This window comes from Leuciscus leuciscus, assembly GCF_965113295.1.
Source record: "Leuciscus leuciscus genome assembly, chromosome: 5".
Classification (NCBI taxonomy): Eukaryota; Metazoa; Chordata; class Actinopteri; order Cypriniformes; family Leuciscidae; genus Leuciscus; species Leuciscus leuciscus.
Window position 1 is genome coordinate 18,145,176 of NC_138729.1, and position 20,080 is coordinate 18,165,255.

At 35.0% G+C, this 20,080-nt stretch overlaps 2 protein-coding genes and 1 long non-coding RNA gene across 11 annotated transcripts; 1 reads left to right on the forward strand and 2 right to left on the reverse strand.

Moving 5' to 3' along the window:
- Positions 1-267: 267 nt before the first annotated feature.
- Positions 268-15,540, reverse strand: sh2d3cb (SH2 domain containing 3Cb). Of its 9 annotated transcripts, none has more exons than XM_082169757.1 (12): positions 15,373-15,540; positions 11,861-11,920; positions 10,901-10,940; positions 9,788-9,916; positions 9,241-9,674; positions 5,588-5,664; positions 5,023-5,504; positions 4,104-4,219; positions 3,831-4,002; positions 3,243-3,354; positions 2,163-2,369; positions 268-1,870 (listed from the first exon to the last, which is right to left on the reverse strand). In XM_082169757.1, the coding sequence occupies exons 2-12, from the start codon at positions 11,905-11,907 to the stop codon at positions 1,701-1,703; spliced, it is 1,986 nt and encodes a 661-aa protein (XP_082025883.1). In that variant the 5' UTR covers positions 11,908-11,920; positions 15,373-15,540; the 3' UTR covers positions 268-1,700. The 9 variants fall into 9 exon arrangements, with proteins under 9 accessions (XP_082025883.1, XP_082025882.1, XP_082025880.1 ...); XM_082169756.1 differs by lacking the exon at positions 15,373-15,540 and adding an exon at positions 12,065-12,512; XM_082169754.1 differs by lacking the exon at positions 15,373-15,540 and adding an exon at positions 12,048-12,512.
- On the reverse strand, positions 8,379-9,234 carry LOC309498833. The gene is made up of 2 exons (XR_014206057.1): positions 9,057-9,234; positions 8,379-8,572 (listed from the first exon to the last, which is right to left on the reverse strand). It is a non-coding gene; the product is annotated as an uncharacterized lncRNA (long non-coding RNA).
- Positions 13,888-19,061, forward strand: cfap157 (cilia and flagella associated protein 157). Its single transcript, XM_082169762.1, has 8 exons — positions 13,888-15,181; positions 15,664-15,935; positions 16,287-16,440; positions 17,184-17,451; positions 17,854-17,984; positions 18,073-18,223; positions 18,307-18,473; positions 18,585-19,061. Exons 1-8 carry the CDS (start codon positions 15,027-15,029, stop codon positions 18,724-18,726), a joined length of 1,440 nt encoding a protein of 479 aa, XP_082025888.1. The 5' UTR covers positions 13,888-15,026; the 3' UTR covers positions 18,727-19,061.
- Positions 19,062-20,080: the final 1,019 nt, after the last annotated feature.

A 20,080-nucleotide genomic window follows, 5' to 3' on the forward strand; every position in this document is an offset into this window, starting at 1 on the left:
AAATAACGATATTAAGAATTACTACCAGTAGGCTACCAACGAGGTCGACCAGTATAGAAGTAGCTAACTAAAGTGCTAATACACTGTTTGTATTGTTACACTATAGGCCTATTTTTCACATAAACAACTGTGTTCGGTGTTGTCATCAGCATGATCATTAGCACATTAAATAAATTATCTTAAACTATTACCTATGCAAGAATTATAAATTGGTCCTTATGAGTAAAATATGATTCTGAATCTGTTATATAAATTAGGCATAAGATATTCACTTGACCCAAGTTTTATTTGACTATGATGTGGCGTCTGGTATCAAAGTACATACAACAATTTCAAATCAGATAAACAAACATTTCACTTGAATATAGTACCACCACAGTAAATTGAAATAACTAAATAATTGTGTAAATAATCCCTGTGTGTAAGTATGAAATAGCCTAGTAGCGTTAAATGTATACAATTAAAATCTCCAAAAAGTTTACCAACGAGTAAATATTACCCATTATTTGGTAATTGATTATATAACCAATAACAAGTGCAATTAAATACATCAAAGATCAAAGCTAACAATATTAGCACAGTTAAAGTTATTTCCTCTTGAAATAATAACACATTACATAAAACAAAAGAACAAAAACCCAATAACAACCAAAATCAAATAAGTTAAAATTGCAGAAGGTGTTCAGTTTATGTACAGTGGCAGACATACACTAGGCTACTGGTCAAAAGTTTTAGATCGGTAAGATTTTTTATGTTTTTAAAAGAAGTCTCTTCTGCTCACCAAGGCTGCATTTATTTGATTTAAAAAAATTAATAAAAAAAACTGTATTATTGTGAAATATAATGACAATTTAAAATGACTGTTTTCTATTTTAATATATTTTACAATGTAATTTATTCCTTAGATGAAAGCTGAATTTTCAGCATCATTACTCCAGTCTTCAATGTCACATGATCCTTCAGAAATCATTCTAATATACTGATTTTATGCTCAAAAAACATTCATTATTATTTTGTTGTAATATACAAATTGTTGTGTACAATTTTTTTTTTTCAAAATTCTTCGATGAATAGACAGTTCAAAAGAACAGCATTTATTTAAAATAGAATATTTTCTAACATTATAAATGTCTTTACTGTAACTTTTGATCAGTTTAACTCCCCCCCCCCAAACTTTTGAAGAGTAGTGTTTAATGTTACAAAAGCTTTCCATTTCAGATAAATGCTGTTCTTTTGAACATTCTATTCATCATAGCATCATGAAATAAAAAATGTAAAAAACTGTTTTCAACATTGATAATAATCATAAATGTTTCTTGAGCATCAAATCATCATATTATAATGACTTCTGAAGGATCATGTGACACTGAAGACTGGAGTAATGATGCTGAAAATTCAGCTTTGATCACAGGAATAAATTACACTTAACTATATATTCACATAGAAAACAGCTGTTTTAAATCGTAATAATATTTCACAATATGACTGTTTTTGTTTGCATTTTTAATCAAATAAATGCAGCCTCGGTGAGCAGAAGATACTTCTTTTAAAAACATTAAAAATCGTACCGATCTAAAACTATTGACCGGTAGTGTACATGCCCTCCATATTCCTGTGTGTGTGGGGGGGGGGACTGTAAATACATTCACAAAACAGTGTATATATTGTAAATAATATGTGAATAGCTATCATCCCTTCTGTCATTTTGGTGAGTGAGAAAGCTCAAGCCTGTTAGACAGAGCTGTTAGCACTTCATCAAACTTTGCATAACGTTCATCTTTAATTCTTTCCACTCCACGGCTTCCCCACAGGAGACGCATCTGAAACTCTGTGAGGAAGACCTCCCGAACATCCGCTTCCTCCTGAAACCCTGCAAATAAAAAATCAGAAAAATTGGCACATGACCTTAAACACATTCACTGGGCATATTGAATGAATTAAATCACTTTTTTTATTAATAGCATGCAAATTGTATGTTTTACAACACTTATTAACATTGGACTTGTTCCTAATTACAATGTTTTTACATTAATATATGTGACTTTAAAGTCACAAGGTACAATAAATATAAATGAAACCATGTATTGTCTTTAAGTGTAGCTATACTAAATAGGCCTTAAATTCAGTAACCATTACAAACTGTTTATGTTATAAAGCATTACCCTGCAGTTTGGCCTCTGCATTAGCACTGAAGATCCTGCCATTGCACGCAATCATACGTGCAGCATTCAGATGGCTCAAGACCATGGCCACTCCAGTGTCTGCACTTTCCCATGACTCGGATTCATCAAGAGTCACAACACTCCTTTCAAGAAGAGACAGCAGGGGAAGCACATGGGGAAACGTTGTCTCTGTGGGTTCACTTATCTCTGAAAGAGAGATTGAGGTTGTCACTGGAGAATTTGAAATGGTAAGCACACAGAATATTTAAAGGGCTCCTATTATGCTTTATTATGCTTGAACATAAAAAAGATCTGCAAGGTTACAAAGCTCAAAGTCTTTTATTTTATCTTTTATTTAACAGAATCCACTGTCCAAGAACAACGAACTGCTCATTTGGACCACAATGCGATTTTTCCGGATCTTACGAAGTCACAATGTTACCCATTTAAATATCTGTGTCCACGGCATACACACAAAAGGGGACGAGGCCTGGTTGAGCTGCATTAGAGAAGGCAGTGTTGTCATTATGTCAAAGAGACGCTGTTTTTTCCACCCCGTTTACAAAACTCATTTGTTTGACCTTCCTAAGGCTGATGAGAGAGGTTATAATTCATTTTAAACACTGTTCCTGAACATTATAACCTCAGCGTTTGTCTGTGTGCTGCACATTTTACGGAGAACAGCTTCCAGAACCACAATGCAGGCTAAGCACCTGTGAAACAAGAGGATACTCTAAACATACTCATCAGTATTACAGCGCCTCTGTGTCTGTGTGTTGCAGCGTACAAGTTCTTTCTGAAGAACTACATTCATATTTTTTCCGCTCCGCTTCATGCCTAACAACGAGCTTAGCAACTTAGCTGTTCTAAATTCACTGTAAACCACAGCTTTTTGGGACTTATTGTTTTAATTTGTTTAAAAATGTTTAGAGAACATTCAAAAGTAACATCTTTTTTAATTTTCATAACTTAATGGGAACATCAGCTAAATGTTTTTTTAGAACATAGCTGGGTCAGTCCATGAACTTTATGTAAAAGATTATGAATTACATTAGATGATTAGTATGTGTGAATGTATACCTTCTCCATCATTCATCATCCTCATTGAGGGTCTAAGGGTTTTCTCATAAAGAACAGCACTTCCTGTATACTTCTGACGTAAAACCGTCCATGTCTCATCCAATCGAACAATCTGAAAAAAAGCAGAAGACTGATTTATTAGAACATTATAAAAGGTCACCGTGATTTTCCAAGTAAGAGCTATTTTGTTGATCCTGAAACAGCATTCCTGTCTGAACATTTTATATTAACCCTATCCCTACCCCTAAACCTAACACTACCCATAACATATCCCTAAAATCAGAGGGAAATTATAAGCGAATAACACTGAGGTGGTTGTAAGCTTAAACTTGATATAAACTGTAAACTTGCCCCTCAAATCTGATTGGTTGATTGGAATGTTGTTCCAGGATCAACAAAGATGTTGATGTTGTACTTGGTGAAATCAGGTTCAACCTTTAGGTCCACCATATTAATTTATTATTATACATTTTTATTTATTAAGTTATTTACTTAGACATTTTTATTAATTAAAAAATCTATTCTTTATTGATAAACTTTCCCTCATGGACCATGGTTCAAGAGAAATGCTTTCATTAGTCTTCTAACCTGTGGTAATTCGAGGCATTTCATAACTGTGGCAAAACCAAACAAATTGGCCAAATTGCTCTTGAGTTCAGAGGCCAGGCAGATGAGTCTATGCAGGAGGGTGGCTCTCTCATCAGCACTGCCAGTGCAGCCCAGCAGCTCTACAGCCAACATTATGGACATGGTGTGGAACCTGAGGGGACATGGAAGAGTTATTTGGTTATTTTAATTTAATGTAGAAGCTGTCATCTCAAAGGAAGAATTTATTGGACACAGTGGGGGTAACTAACCAACCTTTCAAGCAGATCTTGGCGGAGTTGATGTCCGTGTGGGAGGGTGAGTAGCTCCATTCCCGAACTCACACCCATCCCTTTCATCATATCATCAGACATATCCAGAATTCGAGCAACCTGCAGAGTGAAGATGAGAAATCTTGTTAAGAGCATAGTGCAGTGCATATTTTACTTGAAAAAAGATTATATTAAATCATTATATTAAATTATATTAAAAAAAGTTTTGAATAATAATGAAAGCAACAACAATAATACTAACCAAAGCAAAAAACCATAATGTATATAATAATTATATAATATATATATAATTATTATGGTTTCTGCTTTGGTTATATATATTATGTTAGGGCTGCATGATTTAGGGAAGTTTACTTTTTTTTTTGTATTAATAATCAGAATATCCAGATTAAATGTAAAAAAGTTTTGAATAATAACAGCAACAAAAAACATAATAATAATAATAATAATAATAACAATATATTAGGGATGCATTATTTGGGGACAGCTTCAGATTGATTTCTGCCAAAAATTTGGATTGTGATTTAAAATGCAATTTTTTTTTAAGTTCCAGTTTTACTGTGATTATTTGTAGGGCTGTACAATTTGGCCAAAAAGTTGGTGATTATGTCTCAGTATGACTATCGAATAATTATAATAATAATAATAAACAAAAAATTGCTAATGTAAAAAATTCAGTATTTAAGAAACAATAATGATAAATTAAAACACTGAATTATGAGCTGACTGTGTGTAAACGAACACTCTTAATTCAAATGCAGCACTGATCATCTCCATAAAAGCCATATTGCAATTTTGGTTTTATTTTGATAAACCGTACAGCCCTAATGAATGTCTGTTATTTTAATCCATGAAATGTAATCTAATCTAAAATGATTAATAGTTTATAAAATCAAACCTACCATGCAGTCAGCTTTGGTAATATACATTGCCATTGTTTTTATGTCAACTTTAAACAGGACATCCTTCACTTTTTTTAGCATGTTGGTCTCCAGAGGTTTATTTTCTGGGGACAGTAGTGGTGACTGGTACATACAAGGCCTGAAACAGGAAACTGTGTCTATGGTGAAAGGCACTAAATAATCCTCATCGTACTCTTCTCTGCGATCCAAAGCCTGCATCTCATGTCTTACAAAGGGATGATTTGTAGTAACAGGGTCAGTTGGAGAAATCGCTGGGTCATTTTGTGGATGGTTCGCTTCTCTGTTGTTTTGATGGGAATGTGTCAAGGAGGACAGAAGATGTAGTGTTGGTTCCAAATAAATGAGAGTGTTTTCAGGGGGGGATGAACAAAGCCGTATTTCACTGGAATTTTGCAGAACAGGTGATGAAGGAACAACAACAAACTTCCTGTTTTCGGAGGGGCTCCGTCGCCGCCTGGCCACTAGAGGAAAGAGCAGGTGCACAGTCACAATGCTATTCTCTGATTGTCTGGTTTTACTTGATTTGTTGGGAACTGAATCTTACATGTGCTCATTAATATGGGGGAAGTCGACACTACAAGGCGCTGCTCTACAGTGCGATCAAAACTCCTCACCACATCACTGTGGAATACAGTACAGGACAATCAATTATTATTCAAACGAAACCTAATCATAGGATGAGATTTATGTATATCCCTTAAAGATGAAATGTGTGATATTAAAGGGATAGTTCACCCAAAAAATTCAAATGAGTTACTCACCCTCATGTTGTTCCAAATCCCTAAGACTTTCATTCATCTTCGGAAAAGAAATGAAGATATTTTTAATGAAATCTGAGTGATTTATGTCCCTCCATTGACAGCTAGGCAACTACTACTCTGATGCTTCTAAAAGTTCATAAAGAAATTGTAAAACTAATTAAGTGGTTTAGTCAAAATTTCCAAAGAGACATGATCGCTTTATATGGAGAACAGATTGAATTTAGGCTTTTTATTCACATATAAACATTGATCAGCGAACATAAACAGAAGCTCAACCGAACCTGCTTGACGCGCGAGAGCCTCATTGGTTCTGAAGCTCAAACGTGCTGCGTAACACTAAAATGAACCTACGTCAAGCGAACATGCTTGAGCACTCTGTTTACCAGATCTGATGTGTGCGCTGAAGAAGATTTATAAGTGTATAGAAGTCACAATCCGTTGAAACTGTTCATCATATAGAGCAATCGTGTCTCTTCAGAAAATTTGTAATAAACCGCTCAATTAATATGGATTAGTTTTACAATCTCTTTTGAACTTCTTAAAGCGTCAAAGTGTTAGTTGCTTTTAGAGACATGTAGTCTTTTGTTCATTAAGTTTCACTATCATGGACTTTTGGATTGAAATTCTTAATTTCCTGTGTTCTTTCTTCATATTTCCCTCTCTCTTTTGTTATTATGGTAATTCGTTTAATCATCGCACCTGCTAGTCGTTTTAGTTCATTATCTTTGTGTATATTTAAGTCCCTCATTTTTCTGCCTGAGTTGTCAGTTATTACTTGTGTTACGAGTTTGTACAAGAACGCACTGTTATTGTCACGATCACCAGTGAGAGTGGCCGTGATTACCACTCCATCCCGGACAAGCACCACACTATCACGGACTCCATTTCCCACAATCCTTTGCCCAGATTAATCAGCCATGATTACATTCACCTGTGTGTAATTACCTTGTTTATCTCACCATATAAGCCTGTTTTCTCATTCATTTCCCTGTGAAGTCTTGCCTAGTGTTACTCTGCATCTCTTGAGCATTCTCCCTGGTTTCATGTCTCTTGGTTCTTGGATTTTTTCCTGTGTCCCTTGCCTGCCTGCTTTTGTTTGTTTGGACTGCCTTCCTGTGCTTGACCCTTTGCCTGTGTTTGGATTACGATTATGGATTACTCAATAAAAGTTGCGTTTGTGTCTCAGAGCAGTTCGTAACAGTTGTGTCACCTGTGGATTTGTTTGATTAAAACCCTCTGATGGTCCTCGGTCATTTCTGACCGAATAATTTTCTGTTTTGAATTTCTAAAAATCACAGCTTCATCGGAAGGTTATGATACTTGGTGACTTTTCTGGGATTAGGTATGTGAATACAAAAAAAAATTGAGGTCATGATCCGAGCATGCTAAGTGGTCGTAAAAAAAATAGTCACACTCGTGGTCTTCGGTCAAAAATGACCGACCCATAGGAAATGAATGGGAAATTTACAAAAACACAAAAATTCTCTGAATTTTTGTCTGTACAATCTACAAATCGGACACGATTCTAAAAAAAAGTACACCGTAGTAAAGGGGTGACACTCTACAACATCAAGAGTGCAAAAAATTCACACCCACCCACACACACACACATACAAACACACGTTTATACACATACACACCAATAAATTCAGATTACAAAAATCTGTTTTGAATTTTTAAAAATCACAGCTTCATTAGAATGTTACGAAACTTGGTGACTTTTCTGGCATTAGGTATGTGAACACACAAAAAAATTGAGTTCATGATCCGAGCATGCTAAGTGGTCGTAAAAAAATTAGTCACGATTTTGGTCTTCGGTCAAAAATGACCCCCATAGGAAATGAATGGGAAATTGACAAAAACACAAAAATTCTCTACAAATCAGCCACGATGCAGAAAAAAGTGCTCAGCTATGAAGGGGTGAAGCTCTAAAACATCAAGAGTGAAAAATATAACATAATTAATAATTATAATTAATATATGTATATATAATTAATATAATAATTATTAAAATTATTAAAATAATAATTAATAAAATGTTATAAACCTTGGCAAAAAGTATTATTTGAGAATTTCTACAAAAATACATTAAATCCACATCTTAAAAGTAAGTAATTTGGTCCAAAAACAACTAGAATTCACAAACATCTCCATTTAGAGCTATACAGGCATCTAGTGGTAAACCCATGCAATAACATGTTTTATTTAATTTTATGTTTAATAAATTGATGAATTTTTTTTTCTTTTATTTTTTTTCTGAAAGCCTAGTCTCTATTTTACCCGAAAATACTGCATAGAATTTTTTTTATTTAAAAAAAAAAAAAAAAAAAAAAATCATTATTTCCAATGGCAAAAAATGGACTATAAATATTGCATAAATATTAATAAGTTCAATCAAATTGTCTCAAAATTCTAAATTAAAAAGAATAAATATTATAGAACAAAAATAAATTGCATTGGTTTTTACTGGGATGGAGGAAGTTTCATTTTTAGGTGTCCGGTCATTTATGACCGGGAAGGCCCCCACTGTGACTGCTAAACGAAGACCATCAGAGGGTTAAATACTTTTACATCTTAAATACATCTTCATCTGACCTTCTTCTGTGGAGATTGTGACAGTTGCATAACTGTCAATGGAGGGCAGAAATCTCTCAGATTTCATAAAAAATATCTTAATTTGTGTTCCGAAGATGAACGAAAGTCTTACAATTTGGAACGATGTGAGGATGAGTAAATGATGTCAGAATTTTCATTTCATTCAACTAACCCTTTAAATAGGCGTGGCTGTGTTTGACTGACCAATGGCAGATAGGGGGACTAATAGGGGTCATTATTTTTGCAGATCTGTTTGTTGTTGTTTAAAGGGAAAATTCTCTCTTCATTTACTCGCCTTCATGTTGTCCCAGATGTTTATAACTTTCTTTCTTCAGATGAACACAAAGATAATTAGAAAAATAATCCATCTCTGTGATAATTCAAGTGTACTGGACCTCCAAATTTGAAGCTTCAAAAACCACACAAAGAGAACACGACAGTAATCCATACTGTATGTTACTTTTTGAAGTGAAACGATAGGTGTGTGTGTAAGAAAAATACGATAGGCTAATATTTAACAATAAACTATTGCTTCTGGCCAACTGTCATATGATTGTGAAACTCACATGCTTCACCATCACTTCCCACTTGAGTAAACCCATTTGACAGTTAGCTGGAAGCATTGGTTTATAAGTCTCATACTTGCGTTATCTGGACTCACAGAGAGTGAGTTTAAAAAATCTTTGTGTTCATCTGAAGAAAGAAAGTTATACACATATGGGACGGCATGAGGGTGAGTAAATGATGAGAGAATTTTCATTTTTTGGGATAAGTATCCTATTAAGGCTGAGAAATTAAACACTTCACCTCGAATACAAACAGTTTCTATCATACAACTCACCTCTGCGGTCTTATTAGCTCAATTTCCAAAGCCTCTGTCACAGTTATGCTCTCCCTCTTCTTTTGGCTTCCTTTCTGCCTGGTTGGTGAGTTCACTGGGCTGCTCTCCATACTTGGTAGCCCAAACATGGTTTCTAGGTATCTTAGTGGAAGTGTCCTGTAAACTGGTGAGTAAATCAATGCACCACTTTTCTTTGTCAGAGGCCTTTTATTTCCAACATAGGAATGAACCAACGTCAGCACAGAATCAAAGGTTTCCTCCTCCAGAATATACTGCGCTCGTGTAGATGCGTCATGAGATCTGATCAGAACCTTGCTGATGAGGAAATGAAGAGCATTCTGGTTCCAGCGGCAGGTTAAGACATAGTCTCCAATGTTACTGAGGGAGTCACGGACTAGAAAGTCCCCGTTCTGTTGCACGAGAGACTCAGACACCTGTGAGAAACAAATATTAAGTCATATGGTTTATTATATCAATATCTATTTTGAGATGAAATACTAGTCAAAGCAAGAACTTGCAAAACTTCTTTTTTTTTTTACAATCTCACCTCCCAAGGTATACGACCATGGTACCAGCCATGACTTGATAAGTTACTGCTGCTCAATTTCAGCTCTATCTCCAACTCCTGCTTTAGTTTGTCTGATGGGGAATTCAGTTGGCATGTCTCTTTAGAAAACTAAAGGAAATAAAGCAATGATGAAAAACCATAAGAATAAAGAAATCATTAGCCACTTCCTATGAAACCAATGACTCAGGTGGATCACGTCTAGAGCCGTTTTGGTCAGTTGTTAAGGTGACATAACTGTTTACAGTTTGTAATAGGCCAATATATTATCGCTAACAACAGTGTGAAGTCTTACGAGCATCAACTAGCCCTATTATCCAATATATTTATGTTCATCTGGAGCAATAAAACTGATATAGGTGAACTTAAATTATGGGAAAATGTCCTGAATGTTAAATAAACATTGTGGAAAAGACAAACGACAGTAATGGTGAAAAGACTGCCTTTGTTCTAGAGGCTACAACAGAACTACCAGTGGTATAATGTGAAGCAACTCTATTTAAATGTGAGCCCATTTTCAGTTGCCCTAAAATAAACAGCAACATTTGGCACAGTTGGTTGCCTACAGTAACCCTGTTTGTCCTCAACCATTCTGAAGACATGGGCAACAGCCCAAGCCCTTTTGTGTCACCCGTTTTAATTCAATTAGAGTTTATGGCTAAGCTCTCAGATTCCTTTGTGACTACCGCTTTGTGAGGAAATGTCATCAGAAAAGCTAATTAAACGTAATATTGAAAATCCTGTCATCATTTACCTTTCTTTCTTCTTTGGGCAATACAAAACAGTTTGTTTCCCATTGCCTTCCATTGTATGGACAAAAAATACAATGGAAGTCAATGTGATCCGAAAATGTTTAGTTACCATCATCCTTCAAAATATCTTATTTTGTGTTCCACAGAATGAAAGAAAGTCATTCAGGTTTAAAACAACGTGAGGGTGACTAAATTATGACAGAATTTTCATTTTTGGGTGGTATATCCATTTAAATGATCTGCATGACTGAAAGCCATGCAGCCAAGTTTCCCTTAACATGTCAGAATGTCACCCTGAACTTTGTCAAAGTCAATATATTACATGTATCATGCAGTAGCCTACCTTTACATAAACACCACCATTTTCCATGGGACCCGAATGCCTGTAAATGCAGAAAAATTATCAAATTATACCAGTGTAACTAATGCCAACTAATGTCAATTTTTTGTAATGTAACTTCACATTTGAGTATAAAGTGGCTCCAAGGCAGGAAACTGTCAGAGGAAAAACACATGCTGCTCTTTCCCATGACCACTATATCCTCTGTGTATAATGGGGATGCCGTTACACAGTTCAGAACATTAACTGTTGGACCACAGACACATCTGACAACACCCAGTAACAGCCTGCAACGTCCATTCCCAAACAAAAAGCCTCCATGCCAGACAGCTTAAATATCTTAGAGATTACAACACCAGTTCCCTCTCAAGGTTTCACAATAAAACATTTAACGCTCTGTACGGAATGTAGCCTTATGGGTTGAAAAAACAGCACATTAAAAAAAATAAACATTCCTCAACACATGGTGTTCACAGTCAGACACATAACGTTGGAGACTTATACATATAACCTGAAACCTGAATTTCTTAAGCATTGGTTTTGTGTGTGTGTATATATATATATATATATATATATAGAGAGAGAGAGATAGAGAGAGAGAGAGAGAGAGAGAGAGAGAGAGAGAGAGAGAGAGAGAGAGAGAGAGAGAGAGAGTTGGCAATACAGCAAACTGCTTTGTATTTAGTTTCTTTATGGTTTCTTTTATATATATAGCCTATATACTATAAAACAAGTCAAAATACTAATTAAGAAAACAATTTTTATGTTTATGAACATGGCATAAACATATTAGAAGACACTTTAACACCTTACTCCAATAATTTGTTTACAATATAAAACAGGCGTCTTTAAAACAACCTTTCAGCAACTATAATTCTCAAAGTCATTCTTCTCTATAAAGCACTTTTTAGCCTCAGACACAAATACAACATGCGATATGACAGGATGAGGATGAGCACGTACTGTGTTTTGGTGTTTTCCTCTGTGAAATCATTACGCAAATTAAACATTTTTGCAGTAGGCCTATATGAAAACACATAATTAAACATATCAGAAGACATTTTAACATCTTACTCCAATAATTTCATTTGTTTACATTATAAAGGAGTCCCATAAACATCCTTTTACGAACCATAAAATAACCTCCTACCAGAAAGGGATTCTCACCAAAGTCATCCTCCTCTCTACTTCTTAGACTCAGACACTTCACTTGTTCTAGGTTCGACACGACAGGATGAGGATGAACACGTACTCTACGCACGCTGTCTCTCTGTTTTCTTCTGTGATCTGTTCTCGCTGTGATGTTTATAACGGAATCCCAATGGAACTGTAGGAATGTCAGACTCAAAAAGCGGAGCGCGAAAACACATTTCCAAACAGCAGTTACATAATGAGCAGACTGAGTCCCCTCCCCGAACCGAGAAACCTTTCTCCTCTCAGACACACATAAACAAGCACCATATATCACTATAAACACAAACATTTACAGACACTGTAACTTTTACCCTATCATGATGTGACAATACACAGTGGTCACTCTGTACACAGAATGCTAATTCTACGATTAGTTCCAAAATCAGAAGACCCGATCAGTTCAACATTTAAAATAATGTAACAACGTTTAAAATATCTCACCTCAGCGCTCAGTGAATAACTCATTGCTATATAATTTCTCATAAAAGTTTTAAAAGTAACTTCAACTGTCATTAACCACTACTAACAGGGTCGTGAGATTTGGTCCTGCTGGTGAGGAAGTCCATCACTGTCACAGAATATTGACACCCAGCGCGTCTATAATTTTTTGCTACAATGTTGCAGTGTCTGTCTCATGATGACGTCGTTTCTTTCTGTATCTTTCTCACCCTTCCCCCTCCAACTTGGCAACATCATACTGACAAAATGCCTGTTATTTTACGCAACAAGCTTTTGTTTAGACAGTTCAGTAAAACCAACTTGAAGTTCGCAGATGCCCATGGTGTCATTCAGGTCATTGTTTTATTCCTTGAGCCAGTCTCTGACTGGCACGGCTTGCAGATAAAGCACAGAAACTTTTTTTTTTTTTTTTTTTGTGAAACATTAAAGTGAATTGAACGGTGAGGTTTTATAAATGCCAAGAATAAATAAGTAAATAAATAAAAACGTAATACACAAAACGGTTATAAACCTTATTTACTATGAAAATGTCAAGCCACATGCACCAACCTCAGAAATGTATGGAGATTTAAAGAATAAGGTAAGGTCATAATTTATATTAGACGTTCATGTTTATGTTGCATTGTAACCCCACTGCTGGTGGGATACGAGTATTGTTAGGGGCAGGTTTCATAGTATGATTACACTGTAAAACAAAAAATGTAATAAATAAATAACGGAAAATAACAACAACAAAAAAATACGGTCCTTTACCTTTATTTTAAAATGTAGGCTACTCACAACTCTGTAAAATTAAAAACAATATCCATAAAATGATCACTTTCTGATACAGGAAAAATACTCTATTATTTATAGAGTTTTTTTTCTTTTCTTAAATTACACATTATCTCCAAAAATAGCCTAATGGAGATAATAATTCGTGAAATCACCACCAGATGGCGCAAAAGGGACAGTTGGCACCATTGCTCACTGTAAAAAAAAAATAAATAAAAAATATATATATATATATATATATATATATATATATATATATATATATATATATATGAAGAGTTCAGATGCAAAAAAAGTGCCATCTGAAATTTTTTTCTAGAAGGATAATTTTTATCAAGCTGGTACATTTAAATTCAGTAATTTCACTTAAATGACAATTAATAGGTAATTTTCATTGCCATTTAAGTGAAATTACTGAATTTAAATATACAAGCTTGATAAAAAATTATCATTCTAGAAGAAAATTTCAGATGGCTTTTGCATCTGAGCTCTTCATATATATCTATCTTTTTTTTTACAGTGAGCAATGGTGCCAACTGTCCCTTTGCGCCATCTGGTCATATATCCGCCATATAAAAATATTAAACACGGTCAAATGACTGGCTGCCAAACAAAAACTGTAAAATAAAAGTAAAATATCCTAATTAAGTGCAAAAAGTACAAACAATTTTACAATAAACACTGTTATTTTACAGGTAAATAATAGGCTACATTAATTGTGTAACTACTTGATTACGGCTGTAATTACATGCAGGCATTTTTAAATATAAGTACAATGTAAAACATGACATTGTATCAAATGAACATGCAGGCATTTTTAAATATAAGTAGGCTACAATGTAAAACATGACATTGTATCAAATGATTAATGTTAATACATAGTTAAAACAGTTAAAGTGTGACTAGCTGTAATTTTAACACATGGATTGTTATAGCCCTTGTTATTAAAAAAGGGGAATTCTTCAAGGGTAAATTAGGATCATTGCAGCATACAAGAGGGCTTAGTGCAAATTCTCTGTAATATCAATTTAGTAAAATAACTTGTGGGATACAACTTGTGGGTTAAAAAGTATCCCTTTTCCTTAAAAACATTATGCATTATTGAACATCTTTTGTACCAATTTCTGTTCAACGGTGTAAATATTAGAGCTACAATACAAATGTGTATTACACAAAATAAATATCCAATTGTGAGCAGTCGATATGAACACTTTACACAACCGCACAACAAATTGTCATCCTCAATATGCAAAAGAATTGGTTTCAGTATTACAGGTGTTTGAAAGTGCTGTAGTGATTTTTATAGCAAATTACATTTAAATACTAGTTGCCTACATGTTAGTAAATGTAAAATATTCTGCCAACAGGTTAAGAATAAAATAGAAATAGGCTAGGCCTACCTAATAAAACATTGAATGAGTCTATCGGCCGAATTGGGAGTGGTAGCTGCTACAGCTTTTAATCAGAAATGAAAGTGAAACTGTTGTTTAATATGGCCAAACATGTTAGTATAATATTTTCAACAATTTCAGGTTTTTAAAGTAGGCTTTGCGAAAAAGCACAACATGTGGCAAATACTTTTTGCGCACGTCTCTGCGCATGACACACAACTCCAACCTCACGTCCATGGCAACAAGAAACAATTGCATTTGTTTAAGTTTTTACTTCTCAGACTGTTTAGTTTAAAGCACGTAAAAGTTCAATGCCTCCCAAAAAGAATGGAAAGGGGAGCGGAGATGGGCTATCAAATAAAAAGGAAAGTATTGAGCCTGTGCAGAAAAACGGCGAAGAATTAACGGAGAGTGACAAAAACTTTTTTCGGGCTCAAATACGTGATTTGGAGGAGCGACTGGAAAGGTGAGAGTTCTGGCGAGTTATCACGACCACTGACATTGTTGTTTATTTTTATTACATAAGAGTTTTTTGAAGTTTACACGACATTCAAACTACCTCAGAATTGGAGAAAAACAACAACCCAAAAACAAAAACGTATTTGCACATTCTTATAGCCTACAGTAAAAACCTAAAGCAATGGAGGAAACACTCACCTAATGACGAAACAGATTTGACCACTTGATTGAAGTTTCAGTACGTTTACACTTAAAGATATTATAATCGCATCTTCAGAAATCAGTTAGTTGGCCAATTGTTTAATTCGTTTAGCTCATGTCTCTGCCTTAGAGGGAAATAAAATGGAGTAGACTTTGGTTTATAATGAATAATGTTAATAATTAACCTTACAATATGCTTCACCAAATATGTCATATCTCAACAGGAAGTAGGCCTACTTGCCTCATATGTGCTATTAAGAACTGTGACATTGTCTTTTTTCCTTGCAGATACCAGCTTAAATGTGATGAATTGGAGGTTAAAGAAAAGGACTTATCCTCTAAGATTAATAATGTGGAGAAAGGGAAGAAAGACATAGTTCTCTACATGAAACGCACACTGGCTCAAAAAGAGGATGAACTGAATGATCTGGCTGAGACTTTATCAAGACACCAGCAAGCCCAAGAGACCGAGAGAGAATCCTTTGAGTTACAGCTGAGCATGCTTAGACATGAACTTCAGGAAAATAAGGAAAAATTCACATCTGAGAACATGACGCTTGGTACAAGCTTCTGAGCAGTCACATGTTTGCATACAAAACAAATTTCAAATAAAATGAAAACATATAACAAATTGTCACTAATACACTCTTAAAAATAAAGGTTCCTTATGATAGTTCCATGAAGAACTTTTAATGGAATCTATGGAACCTTTCCATTTCGCAAAAGGTTCTGTGTATTGGGAAAAGGTTCTTCACACTAAGAAAAAAATAGAAACGTTTTTTGGGTCTTAGCTGTACTGCTATGTGAATGAGGCACTATCATATAAGTGACTGGTATTATTAAATGCACCTTTCTACCTATCAAGATTACCAGTGTCCATAATTAAAATATGTTTACCTTTTTGTGTTTAGCCGGTAAGCTGGCGTCTTTGGAGGACTTTTCTATGCAGAGAGAGAAGCTTATGGCTGAACGCAGGTCGTTGGAACAGCAGCTTCAAAATCAAAAAGAGGAGCATCAAGCACAAATCTATAATCTGGAGAAAAAAGCTGTACTGGACAATGACAGGTGAGCATGTTCATCGTTCAGAGATCAAGGTCATGAGAGGTGCCTGTGACTTGATCAACAATAACTCTTATTTATAAATATTGTGCATTATTTGATGTCTGGAACCATCAGCATAGAACGGGAGATTGTTTCATGTTACACTCATCATCTAATTTCACTGAATGATTGCAATGTAAAGGATTACAAAGAGGCATTTGTTCAGTAAACAAGTGGATCTGTTGCTTGGTATATATGTATAGTACTGCATTCAAAAGACACTAAGGTTCTTTCAAATCCTTGTACTCACTATGTTGCAGAGATTTTTCAACTTCTCAGTTCTCACACAAAAAAAGAATTAAATCAATTATAAAATTAATAGTTTAAAAAATGTGTACATTTCTGCAATAAATAGTCTTTAAAAATATTATGGTAATACTTTACAATAAGGTCCCATTAGTTAATATTAGCTAATCCATTAACAAACATATGATCGTGCCCATTAGGAATTGATTGGATTGTTGGATCATTGTGGTTTGTTATTGGTGTGATGTCATGTGAGTGACAGGTTGCCCCGCCCTCACGCCAGTAAACGCATCATCAGAGAAGAGAAATAAGTTGCTGCTAGAGGGAGGGAAAGTTATTTTAATTAAAGATTACGAGGGCATATGAATAAAAAAATAAAAAAGATGTGTACGAATAAATCATTTATAATAAATACTGAAAAACATTAAACAGAATTACCCATTTTGATTGTATGGTGACAGGCTAAAGAAAGAAATGCTGCAACACGTTGCTGCCGTAGCAGCTGAATTCCGGCGGGTGTCAGACCAAAAGATGCCTGAGACGACAATGAGGGCCATGCAAGAGAACCTCTCTGTGACGGCACAACTTCAGCTGCTCTCAGACAAGACCCAGGAGCTGCTGAAGGAGAATGATGCTCTACGAGCAAGAGAAAGGCAACTCAAAATAGAGAATGGCATTACAGAACCGCTGCTGCATGAAGTAACCAAGAAGAATGTTGCTAATCAAAAGGTTGCCAATTTAGCCCAAAAATACCCAGCTAACAGGGAATGTTCTTAGAACTTTTGATAACGTTCTGGCAAGGTTATCTCAAAGCTATAAACAAACGTTCTTCCAGTAACGTTAACAGAGCATTCTTTCAAATTCTTTCAAACGTTTCCTGAAATGTTTTAGTTGGATGTAATTTTTTTTTCTCTGAACATTCTGAAACATTCACATAACCAAAATAAAAAGTTACAACATTTTTAAAAATGGACAATTTAAATGGGAATATTAGCAAAACATTCTTGCAACATAGTGTATTTTTTGTTAGCTGGGTACTTTCATGCATTTAAGGGATTTTTTTTCTTTGCTCTTTTGAAACGTGTATTTTATATAGCCTAATGCTCAGATGAAACATAACTCTTTCTCAAGGTGGTCCATCAGTTGACAGAAAAGTGCAAGCAAATGCAGTCTGAAGTTGAGAAATGTGCCAAACTTAAACTGGAGCACCAAGAGCTGCTGGACAGTCATACTGCAGTATCCACAGAGCTTGATGCTCTCAGGTAGGACTCCTGAAGTCACTTATGAGTTAAGTAAATGACTTGAAATACTCTATTACATGTATTTTAATAGTATTACCACCACTTACAGAAAGAAACATGCAACAGTTATAGAAGTGCTGAACCAAACAAAAGCTGAAGCCAAGACTCACAGGAGAGAGCTTGAGGAGGAAAGGACACTGACAGGACAGATAAAGACAGTTCTTGAAGAAGCAGCTATAGCGCTGAAAGAGGCCTTAACAGTAAGAGTGAACGTAAAGATACATTATCATTCTGTGCTTTAGAAAAGTAAATAAACAGTAGTCTTACTCTGCTTTGGTTACAGGAGGTCCCTAAAGAGCAAGACTCGGAACTGAAGGTTATTGTGAGACGAAATCAGATGATGCAAAAGCTGCTGGCTGTGCTGGACAGTGCTGCAGCTTTAGGAAAAGGTCCTGCTATTACTGAATTGGCTTGCAGAAGTGATCTTAAAAAAGTCTCTGACATGAAAAGGTACAAAATGTATTTTACTTCAATTACATGGAAAACATAACCATAATATAGTATGAAGAATTGATTATGGCAATGTGATTGAATGACTCTCATACTTGCTTTCACCTCCAGACCAAGTGAACTCCAACAGAAATCTACTAATCTTTCTCACTTCGAAAATGGAGACCTGGGTTTGGTCCCTCGCAAAACCCACACCACCTCATCAAAGATGAGAAATCTCTCTAGGAGTGCTTATACCTCTCCACATAAGTGAATATATAAGTTATGGCACATCAACAGTACAGACAGCATGTAACGATGTAATAATGTGAAATATTGTTTATGCTGATTAATTTTGGAGGATGAGATTCATTAGTGTACGTTTAATTCTTTTTTAGGAAGTTATCAAGTGAAAAATGACTGACTTCTCAATAGTCATAGCTCATCACAAGCTTTGTGGGGGATTGTTTTTTTTGTTTTTGTTGTATAATTCCAAATTTCATTATTGTTTTCATGTCTTGCCATTAGGTGGCAGTGTTGTATTATTATATGGATAGATAAGTGAACTTGGCTTGAAATCGCAATAAAAGTGTCTTTTGTAAAATAAAAAGTCTGGTTCATCAAGTGTTATAACAAGTGTAATTATACTTTATTTACTATCTACTAAAATATAAATCTATCTACTATCTACTAAAAATAGCTTTGTATTTAAACAGGAAAAAAGATTTCAAAGATTAGTACTGATTAGTATTGCCCTCTGCTGGTGATGTAAATACACCATCTGGTTCTAAAACCAGATATCTTTGGTATCTTTCTCCATTGACAACTTTTCAAACATACTTTTGGGGGGTTCTGAGCCAGTCGAGCACATTCTTTTGAAATGAATGATAGCTAATGCTGATGAATATCTTTCTCCGGGTAATGTAGGCTTTGTGTGTGTCCCTGGGTCAGTGAGGGCCCTACAGTCACGTTGGCTATATCTCAACTGCAAATGTTTACACAGGCCTATAAATGACTCATTGAGATTTTGAGACCTTATCAAGGGTTACGCGAAATTATGACAAACTATTAGGAAATGTGTTCCTGTTTACTTCTCAGAAAAACTCTGGCAGTAAAAAAAGACTGTTATTTAGTTATTAATTGTGTGCATACGTCTGTGGTTAACATTAGGCCTACTTACCTTTACCAGTACATAGGCTACAGTAATTTAGCCTATATCGCAAATATTTTTATTGGCTGCCGCTTTTAGTTCGTGCTTGCTGTTTAATCATTATTTGAAACAGCAAACTGGCAGCTCCAGTAGTCAAGTCACCTTCATTTATATAAAGCTTTTAACAATATAGTTTGTTTCAAAGCAGCTTTACAGTGATAATAGGAAATTAAAGTAGCCGTAACAGAGATTGTTTTGGCTTTACAGCAGCTCTAGAATAAAGTTATTGTCCAGTAGGCAAAGTAAAGATTTACCTTGGAAACTATAAACTTTAAATAAACATTTTAATAATAATTAAATTAATCGAGAATTTATACCTGTTTGGAAAATGGATGGATGATTTAGCAATGGGCGACATCTTCTGGTCAGACGCGGGCGACTCTCACAGTGGATTATAGGTATTCTCTAGCACTTTTGT